The sequence below is a fragment of the Eufriesea mexicana genome, unplaced genomic scaffold, assembly GCF_001483705.2.
Source record: "Eufriesea mexicana isolate 0111107269 unplaced genomic scaffold, ASM148370v2 scaffold474474898, whole genome shotgun sequence".
Lineage (NCBI taxonomy): Eukaryota > Metazoa > Arthropoda > Insecta > Hymenoptera > Apidae > Eufriesea > Eufriesea mexicana.
In genome coordinates, this window is record NW_016907983.1 from 1 (window position 1) to 10,554 (window position 10,554).

A 10,554-nucleotide genomic window follows, 5' to 3' on the forward strand; every position below is an offset into this window, starting at 1 on the left:
GAACTGGATACTAGAAATCAATTCGACAGTAGAAAATTAATAAATTGCCAAGTTTTTGTAATTAATTCAGGAAAATTTATAGCTGCACGGCAAAGTTGGAATTATAGGCAACATTCTTATAGGATGTTTAATTTAATAATTAATACTTACATGAGCGATAGGTTTTGTATTTCCTGTAGTAAACAAGATTGCTATAGAAAAGTATTTTTCTTTCATAATATTATTATTATTTTGTAATAAATATGTACTAGCATAAGAAAACGTAAAAAATAGAATTTTTTATTAAGAAATTTTATTTACAATATTTTCATACGCGAAAAATAAATACAAATAAATTGAAAAAACTATGGACGGGAATCGAACCCCCGTCCTCCAGTATAATAATTCTCGGTTGTCACCATTACGTTACTATTTCATTTGAAAATTTTTGGGAATAAATATATAATACTGAAGTAATAAAACTTTATTTGTAAATATCTCAAAAATTATTGAGTAGTTGCGATTATAATGATATATTTTCTTAAACTGTATAACGATATCTTCAAGCCTGCAAAGTCTTTAACTAAATCGATGACCCGAAGGACTTGCACTCTACTTGTAAGTCCGTCTTACGATTATTTTCCTAGTATATTTAGATAATATTGTTGGCAGCAATGCATAGAACACTTTAAATTTTACAAATAAAAGTAATTGATATGGGAGTTTTGTGTTTACAGTTATGTTTTTTTTACCGAATGTTTTAAAAATAATGTTAATGCAAGCTTAATAATGGATGAAATAATAATGCTTAAAGAAAAATATATAAAAATAACAGATTTACAAGTTAAAGATTTATTGCAAAATCAAGTTAAATTAATCAATCATGTTAAAAATAAACAGAATCAACATTTGACTGGTATTTCATTACTTTATTATTTGTTTTATCTTTTGTATACAAATAAAGATATTTTGTTTTTAGAGGATGAAATAAAAATCAAAGATTTGACATCAAAAATAACCTGTATGAGGGAAAGTCTCCATTCTGAAGAACAAACATTGAAATATAAGAATCATGTTTTATCTAAACACTTGGATTACTCAGTAATTACTTATATATATTTGTGCTTTTATGTATTTAATGTAAATATTTCTTCATTACAAAATGTAGGAATTAAAATCTAATATTTTTGTAGATAGAGTTAGAAGCAGAAAAAAATAAATTTTTGGAAGAAAGTCTGTCATTAGAATTGCAGAGAAATAAACTTAAAATATGTAAGAGAAACTTACAAGATCAAAAATTATTGAATCAAGGAAGGTTTGTAACTTGTTGTAATTTATCTTTTTATTGTACTTGTATGCTCTAAAAATTTTATAACTTTTTGTAATTATAGAAGGAAAGTTTCATTGTATAAAGAATTAACTGGAATACGATGGGATTATGAAAAACTTAAAGAAAATGTAGCAGGATGTATCCTTTTAATCTATATGATATTTATCATTTAATAAGTAATATATATAACCTTAATAGTAATAATAGATGTGTCATATAGAAGAAAATATATTCATTACTTTTCTTATACAAATGAAAATACAAAAGATTTAAGTAATCTTTTATGGCAAGAGATATTTCAGTCTACAATTGATGCGGATGAAGACATATGTAACAAGGAAAATATTGTATTAAATAAATAAATGAATTATAACATCATAATACATTAAAATAAAGTTATATTTAATTTGAATTGTGTGTTAGTTCATAAAATTATAATATAATATGCATAAGCGAAAATACAAAAGATAAATTCCAATATATATTTAAAATTTACTATATTAAACAAAACAAATTGAATCAAAATCATTTTTGTTCATACTATTGCTAAACCGATTCGTAATTGAAAAATTTTACTTTATATCCTTAAAACTGAACTCAACTCGAGTGTTACGTTAAAAATAGAAATATTACAAATGTCTTCTACAATTAAAATGAATTATACATACACAAATTGTTATAGATATTTATTAAGTATTTATACAATTAAACATTATTACATTATTTTCAATTTTTAATACATTTCTATATTTTATAATATTAAAGTGGTATCGAATTTATACTAAAAAATGAGTAGTTTTAACTCTGGCATTTATATAAAACAATGATGCTTTCAAAAAACGAACGTGTTAAGTTACTAGGATTTAGAACTTCTAAATGAATAGTATCTATATAATTTATAAATTTGATTATTAAAGTTCAAATAGAAATAAATTTAGGTTTTGATAGTAAATATAATTCTAAACAATTTAATGATTTATTGTATTTTTCTTAAATAGTATTATTATCTTGATTTACTTAAAAAAACCAAAGTTTCTAGATCATAGTTATATTCTGCATATTATATGCATGAAATTACATATTGTATATTTCCAAAATTCAAAAAGAAATAGCAGATATTACATATAACAAACTTCAACTTAATAATTAATTTTAAAAATTTTAAGTTAAGGCACCTTATCATACAATCTTTAAAGTGTCAACTTATATTTTTAGAACACACCTTATATTTCAAGTTTCTAACCTGTAAGGTTGGTGGTCATTTATACATATGCATGCATACTATCCTAATTTTGCCTTCTGTGATTGTTACGTTACATTAGTAACTCATACAAAATTAAGAAATACATAAGAAACAACATTTTAACATAAAATTATTTATTATAGAAAAATGTCAATGTTACTACGACTCGTACGTTCTCATGGAATTAAAAGAGGATTAACGTTCCTAACATCAAAAGAAGTTAAAATATATAATAAAGCATTTTACAGTAATGTACCACAAAAAAAAACTGACATAGAAGATACATATGAAGTAAAAAGTACATGGGTTAGTTTTGGATTTGATGACAAGGATAAGAAAGTTGATCGTCAAGCCATGCATTTAACATTATTTGTTTCTATCTCTATTTGTTTGGTATGTGGATCATTTGTTCTGGGATATATGCCAGATCCACGTCTAAAAGACTGGTCTCAGCGAGAAGCTTTTCTCCAAATTCGTTACAAAGAAGAACATGGTTTGCCATTAATTGATCCAAATATAGTAGATCCATCAAAGTTTACTCTTCCGAGTGAAGAGGAATTAGCTGGTATAGAAATAATTATTTAAATATAGTTAAAACACTGTATTAATTATAAATAACACTTGTAGTTATTAAATAAAATGTTATTTTATAAATACTTATATAAAGTTATAGTATTATATGGTCCCTTTCTTAAATTTAAAATGTTTTATAATTATTAAGCAATGTATTATTTGCACTAAAAATGAATGTTTATACTTTTTATATTTTGAATGCTATTTATTTAATATTATTAAATAATATTAATTTAAATATTTTAAAGATTAACCATTTAATTTATATGTAAGTATTTTGTTCCTTTATTTGACAACAATTCTAGAATTGTAGTTTTATACAATAAAGGTAAATTATATAACATAAATGTTACATATGTAATGTTATATATATATTTTTTAAATTATAATGATTGAAAAAATAAATTTATAGTTACAAGTATAAACAACAAATTACTAAGCAGAGACGGATTAGTTAATATTTAAAGATTTAATACTTCTTTCTTTTTTCTAAATGCTTTAGTTTGGTTTTAGTCTAAATAATTAATAATCTTTATCTATGTACAGAATTACATAATTTATCTTCGTATATCTGAAAATTTGTATACATTGCGTTTGAATAAGTAATAAAGTATAAACGCATACAGTACAGTAGTACAATATATTTATAATAGATAGGTTGCGCTCTTTATTTTACTTTTATTTTTCAATATGTACTTTGTTATAAAACAGATATTTTCATTAGAAATAATATAGTCGTTACTGCGTTGATGGTATTGTAGATATAGGATCTGTACTAACACCGGTTAATTCATTTTGTTGAAGAGCAGGTGAACAGAAAGATGTATTCTGTGGTAGACTTGCACTAACAGTAATAGGTGGCATTCCGGGCAACGATATAGGTGTCGTTACTATATGAGATTGAGGCACATTGTATTGTATTGGTGATGACATGCCACTCTGTACAGTTGTAAAATCTTTTGTCATTCCAACAATACCAGTTGCTTCATTCAAGATCGTTGTATTAGTAGTAAAAGTTGGTAACGGTGAAGTAGTTGGCATTCCAGGTATATTCGGCATTGTATTTTGATGTGATACAGGATCATTATCTAAATACAAATAATGTCTTTATATTTACTTACTTGAACATTATGGCTATTTGTGAATACTTACTATATGTCATACTTATAGCACTTTGATTAGATGCAACATGAGATACAGAACTAGTAGTAGTAGATCCGCCAATTGTAGCCGGATTCAATTGAGATGCAGTGTATGTTTGAACACTTGGTGTATACATACTTTGCATCATTGTAGTAGTTTCAAGTTCAGATTTTGTAATATTTTCCTGCGATGAAATGTAATTTGGAGAAATAGAAAAACCTGGCGGTATGTTTGTAACAACATTACTTCCTTCTGTATGAGTAGCATTTGATGTAATTGGCTTTGTAATAGTAGATTTAACATTACTCTAAAAAAGAAGAAACTGGATTTACTATGTAAAATACTTTGCTAAATATCACATAAAATATCAAGAGAGTATATACCTTGTACAAATTATTCGATTTATGCTCTTGAATATTTCTAATGGGTATTCTATGCAAATATCCATATCCAATTCCACAACCTAAACTACAAAGGCATAAAATATGAGATGTGAATTACAATAATAATATTAAGTCATGATATTAATACTAGATTAACAAACTTTTCAATATTACCTTCCTTCTCCACCCCAAGTATGGTTGGGTATAATTGTAACTTCTCTACAAGAATCATCTTCTGTATTATATACATACAACTTTAAAGATCGATATTCATGTGTTTCTATCAAAGTAAATAAATCTTCAGATTCATGTAAAACTGAATCAGCACCAATAATATAATCTGTGAATGAAAGGAGAGGATGGATGCACTTCCTAAAATGGACAATTTAAGAAACTCTATTGTACTTTATAGGTTTTTTAACCTCTTGTATTTTTATTATGTTTATACTTACAAGAACATGCCAAACATTTTCATTAGAACCCTCAAAAGAACAAAATCTTACACTCACTCCAAGAAGACCCTGTCCACCCCACGTAAGACTGGGTACTACAACAGTTTGCCTTACAGATTGTGTTTTACTGCTATATATTGTAATTGTTAATTTTTTATCTACACCATTTTTAAGAAGTTCCTTTAATGTATCATTATCTTGATCCTGATAAAACATTCATTATTTTAACTTAGACTATATATAAATTTAATAACTTAACAACATGAAATATTGATTAAAAATAGAAATTAAGATGAAACATACCAAGCGAGTATTTCCAATTGCTACGATAAAATCAAAAAATGCTTCTAGACCAGCTTTTTGACCAGGAGAACCTTCTTGTACCTATTTTAATCATGAAATAGAAATTAAATTTACAAAATATTTAATAAAATGATAGCTAAATTTAATTAATAACTTTAAACTTCATATTTAAATCTTAAACTATAATCTAATATACAATAAAATTACTTGACAAAATTCTTATTAAAGTATAATTATTTTATAATATGTTAAAATATTAATGATCAAAATCGATTCTATCTTATTAAATAAAAAAGTAAAAATTCAGAATGTAAATTACAACATTCTGACACATTTTCTTACCCTCAATACATGGTAACCTTCTGTGCCACCTCCTGGTATTTCGATACTGTGAGAAGATCCCATTTTTGATGAGAAAACTTCTTATGTCACTTGGTCTAAAAGAATATAAAACATCAAAAAGATTGTTATTTGTTATTAGTAGGTAATTGAAAAAGAAAAATATGTAACGTAAAAGCTTTGTACAAATTCGTTGGTGACGTAGCCTATCATATGTGAAGGTTTGATATGCTTACGATTCATTCAGTGTTACCAATGCGTATAACTTTTTTTTTATACAAGATGGTGTCTATTGTTTATAATTGATTTGAAATTTCAGTTAATTATATTTGGATAAATCTGTAAAGTTATATTGTATAACATTATTATTATTAATTTGCAGATATGATATATTAAAAGTTATATATTGACATAAAAATTACTAAAAGAATTAAAATCTTTTTCTTCACTTTCTTTTATAAATGATTAATAAAGAATATTTTAGAAATATTAATGAATTACTTTATTTACGAAGCAAAGTCATTATATACCAGTACGCATATTTTAAATGTAAATAATATAATATAAAAATTATATAATATTAAATTTTATAAAAATTTAAATTCGTAGATTTTTACTTTATTTGATTTTGTTTATTATATTTTAATTCTTATGTGTAAATATCAGATATATGTTTAAAGATTATTGTTATTCGAAATTTTTACTGAAAATTCATCATAAGAAACTACTCTATACTATTTGCGCATGTGTATAAATTTTAATCCGTTTCAATCTAAACTGTCAGAAACAAAACTTGTATACGCAAAAATAATTTATATTAAAAATAGGAAAATTCCTAGGAAACAAAACATGGATTTGGATATAGAAAAAATTCATAACATTTTAATTGAAGCTAATCTTCCATCAAGCATAAACGAACTAAAAAATCCAACGGAAGAATTTATTGTCAATTTAATTAACACATTTCTAAAAAGATTTCATATAGATGTTAATGCTATTGATAAAGTAAGAATTATAAAATGTTCCATGATAATAATATTTTAATCATTTCATGTTATTTAAATAATATATTAAAAATTTTACTTTGTTATAGCCAACAATGGAACAACAAGATATAATGTCATACAGTGAAGATTCTACTATAATTGGACTTATAAATTTACATGTTGCTATGGTTCAAATATGCGACCGAATATATTTAAAAGATCTATGTATTACAGATATCACTAGTCCAGGTAGTTTTTGATAATATATTTAAAAATTTGATAAACAATGTATCAATTAGATAAAAATAATTTTATTACTCAGGATCAAAGAAAGTACGTAAACAAGCAAAGTTCCTTGCTAATTTTATTTTATATGCAACTAACAAAGAATCAGATATAGAAGATAAGATTAGTGAAATTCAAAACCGAGCAAAAATCTTAAATGATATTTTGGAAAAGAAAAATGAAACTTTAAAAGCTAGAAATGATAAGGCATTGCATGTAGCAAAACAGTTATCATCAAAAGAAAAGGTTTTATTTGACAAATATAATTTATATTTATATTCTAAATTATGCATAGTATTTTCATTCTAACCTTTTAGTATATTGCTGAAATCCAAATATTGCAAACCAGAATTGAAAAAAATAATAAAAAGTATGTTGACATAATGTCCAGAATGACAGCAGCAGAAGAAAAGAAACAACAAGCTGTGGAACTTTATGGAACTTATAAAACACAAGCATTAAAGGTAAATGAACGTTTAAAAACAATTGAAATCAAATTGAAATGAATATATATTCATATGATTATTTTTATTCATATTCATAAGATTATTCATATATATATAAAATAATAATATCATATAATCACAATATATTAAATTAAATAGTATATAATTCTAGTTAAGTAAAACGATAGGAGAATTACAGTTAGAAATTGTAAAAACTCCTGAAGAATATCAAATGCGTTTAAGTGAATTAGAGCAACAACAAAGTGCTAAAGTTAAGGAACGAGAGACAATGCAAGAAGCTTTTCAGGATAAGAAGTATTTAATTGAACAGCAAAAAAATATATTGACTTTTATTCAAGAACAGCTGGTGAAATTTACCGAAATTCGAGATATACATGATCAGTTGAAGTACTTATATAATTTTGTTTTACTTTCATTAAAGTTTTAAGTATTTATTATATTGTTTGCTCTTCTTAGAAAAATAAAAGTACAAGAGGATAACCTAAGGAAGCAAGTTGATACTCTTAAAGCAGATATTGTAGAACTTGAAAAAAAATTAGAAATTCAAAAAAATCGGCATAAAGAAGATGAAATAAATGAAGTTCATGCACAATGTGAAGAACGTCTTTCTTCTTTACGTAATTTAAGTGCCAAACTATTAAGGTACTTCAAAACTAAAATATCTTGAAGATATTTCAAATAAATGGTTAGTATTTTCGCTTGAACAAAATTTTTAATTATAGTAATAAAAAATCATGCAAAGAAAAGTTGGAAGAAATGCAAATTCAATACAATGAAGATTGTTTAAAACTAAACAAAATGCAAAGCATGACAAAGAAATTGGAAGAAGAAATTATAGGACTTCTTAGAACTTACCAAGATTTGTATAACAATGAAATTTCATCTGTAAGTTCCATGTATATTATATAAATATACTATAAATTAAAACTGTTTTCTTTCTGAAAAGAGAAAAAATGATTTAAAATAAAATATTTCAATTTTTTTTTTTAATAGGAAGAAACTTTATGGAAACCCTGGGTAATTGAATAGAAGCTGTGTATAACATACATGTATGATAACATCTTTTTACTTTTATACGTATTTTATTTTATCATTACAAATAATGTTTCATCAGTAATTCTAATATTGTCCAATACTAGTTTTTAGCTACACAAAGTAAGAATGAAGTACTAATAAAGTAAGCATTATTGACAAATTTAAACTATTTATTATGTTAATTCGTTTTTTGTAAATATTGAGATATACAAAGGAATATATATAAATAGTATATAAAATATAATAAATAATGTAGTATTATGTAAATATATGGGAAATAAATATTTAAAAAGACAATATATCTTATTTCATTTAATTACATATATCAACAATATTTTTGCATAATTTATTGTGATTGATTTATCTAAATATTATTTTTATTGCATCATTTAATAGGTGCAAAATTATAATTAATCTGAATAAATACATAAAATACATCAAAGTTTTAATATAAGAACTAATACAAATATCGCAAATTATTCCATAAACTTATTTTAATAGTTTTATTGCATATATTGCCAAGTAATCTCAATATATATATGACTTTTGGTGGTAACTTTAATAACTGAAAATAGATTTTCTACAAAGTATACTATATGCAAAAAAGACAAATATATTTTTAAAGATTTGTATTCTTTTAACAAGAATAAGTTTTTATTTGATTTACATCATTAATAAAATTGAATTAGAACATGTTTGTTATATACGTCATTTTAAATTCAACATATTAAACTCATTATTAAATTTAAAAAATTCATAACTTACAAAAAATTGCAATTCTCAAGGCCTTGTACTAAAATTCCTGTTTAAATATAAATATTTTAATAAAATAATTATAATATATACAGTTATAGTACATTAAAAAGTTATAAACTTTATAAGAATTTTAAATTGATATATTTGTTTGGAATGTATGTAACTTTACTTAGAATGCACAGCAACAAATTTAAAAAATAAAGTGACAGTGACTTCACTTAATGAGGAAAAAATTTATAGTTTCATTTCTTGATGAGAATATGTCATTATGAGGAAATAATATATACTTTGTGCATTTCATTTTAATTTTTCTTTGTGTCTACAAAATATGCAAATATTAATGTTGATTTTATCACAAACATGCAATAAAAATCAAATGTCTTATCAATAAATTTAATCAGGACTCTTGTGTAATAGATTTATATATTATTTACATATTAACAACTTTAACAATATAACGAGCTCTAACATTATGATTATAAATCAAAATAATGTACAATATTTATACCAGCATATACATGAATTATCATAACTTTATATAATTTGCATAAACATACAAGTTATTGTGGTTATTGTTTCACACTCTATGAGTACATTGATAGTTTTCATGAAACATTATGTACATGTTATTCTTTTTGTATGCAAGAAGTTGCTCTATATATATGACAGAGCTAAGTGCACAAGAGAATTTGTCAAATATACAGAAAAGAGCAATTCTTTGATAAATAATGAATAGCTCCAAAATTTACATTAAATCTTACAATTCTTATATATTTACCAATTCCCCTTTCTTCTTATCTTTTGTACAAGTATTTTAATGAATTTAACAAACATTTAACTTATTATCTTTTATATAGATAATTCTATTTTCCTTATGTGATTTGATAATACTTACAGTTCATATTATCTTTTATTTGTTTAACACTTATATTTCACACGTGCATACAGAGAAACGTGTAATTTTAGGTATAATAATATATAATTAATCAAACTTATAAACTTAAGTCATTAATACCATTTAATTGATTAAATTACTCTAAATGGCAGTGATACAGAAAACTAAATTCAGGCTTTTTCTGAATAAATTAATTTATAATTTTGGTTTTTGTTTTTATATTTCTGATGGTCATTAACTAAAAATTTAAATTTTATTAACTTTATTTAAATACTTCAGAAACTTATTGTTTCTAAATTTGTTTTTGTTTCATATAATATTGTATGTATAATTATTAGTAAGTGTCTATTTATTTTCTATTTAAAGTCTCATTACTTATAAAAAA

General features: G+C 23.7%; 4 protein-coding genes across 4 annotated transcripts; 3 read left to right on the plus strand and 1 right to left on the minus strand.

Moving 5' to 3' along the window:
- The first annotated feature begins 768 nt into the window (after nucleotides 1–768).
- Nucleotides 769–1,671, plus strand: LOC108551696 (uncharacterized). The gene is made up of 5 exons (XM_017905947.1): nucleotides 769–895; nucleotides 959–1,080; nucleotides 1,173–1,294; nucleotides 1,371–1,447; nucleotides 1,517–1,671. The coding sequence occupies exons 1-5, from the start codon at nucleotides 769–771 to the stop codon at nucleotides 1,669–1,671; spliced, it is 603 nt and encodes a 200-aa protein (XP_017761436.1).
- Nucleotides 1,672–2,481: 810 nt separating this feature from the next.
- NP15.6 (NADH dehydrogenase [ubiquinone] 1 beta subcomplex subunit NP15.6) lies at nucleotides 2,482–3,137 on the plus strand. Its single transcript, XM_017905883.1, has 2 exons — nucleotides 2,482–2,559; nucleotides 2,696–3,137. The coding sequence occupies exon 2, from the start codon at nucleotides 2,700–2,702 to the stop codon at nucleotides 3,135–3,137; it is 438 nt and encodes a 145-aa protein (XP_017761372.1). The 5' UTR covers nucleotides 2,482–2,559; nucleotides 2,696–2,699.
- Nucleotides 3,138–3,783: 646 nt separating this feature from the next.
- On the minus strand, nucleotides 3,784–5,957 carry Grasp65 (Golgi reassembly-stacking protein 2). Its single transcript, XM_017905760.1, is given in 9 exon segments — nucleotides 3,784–4,213; nucleotides 4,278–4,575; nucleotides 4,652–4,736; nucleotides 4,826–5,002; nucleotides 5,004–5,023; nucleotides 5,104–5,307; nucleotides 5,407–5,487; nucleotides 5,749–5,843; nucleotides 5,932–5,957. Coding segments are annotated over 8 exon segments (1,278 nt in total). The 5' UTR covers nucleotides 5,812–5,843; nucleotides 5,932–5,957; the 3' UTR covers nucleotides 3,784–3,863.
- A 637-nt stretch (nucleotides 5,958–6,594) lies between these two features.
- Nucleotides 6,595–8,512, plus strand: LOC108551657 (filamin A-interacting protein 1-like). Its single transcript, XM_017905896.1, has 8 exons — nucleotides 6,595–6,750; nucleotides 6,839–6,980; nucleotides 7,054–7,262; nucleotides 7,334–7,480; nucleotides 7,635–7,870; nucleotides 7,940–8,125; nucleotides 8,206–8,368; nucleotides 8,477–8,512. The coding sequence occupies exons 1-8, from the start codon at nucleotides 6,595–6,597 to the stop codon at nucleotides 8,510–8,512; spliced, it is 1,275 nt and encodes a 424-aa protein (XP_017761385.1).
- The last annotated feature ends 2,042 nt before the right edge of the window (nucleotides 8,513–10,554 follow it).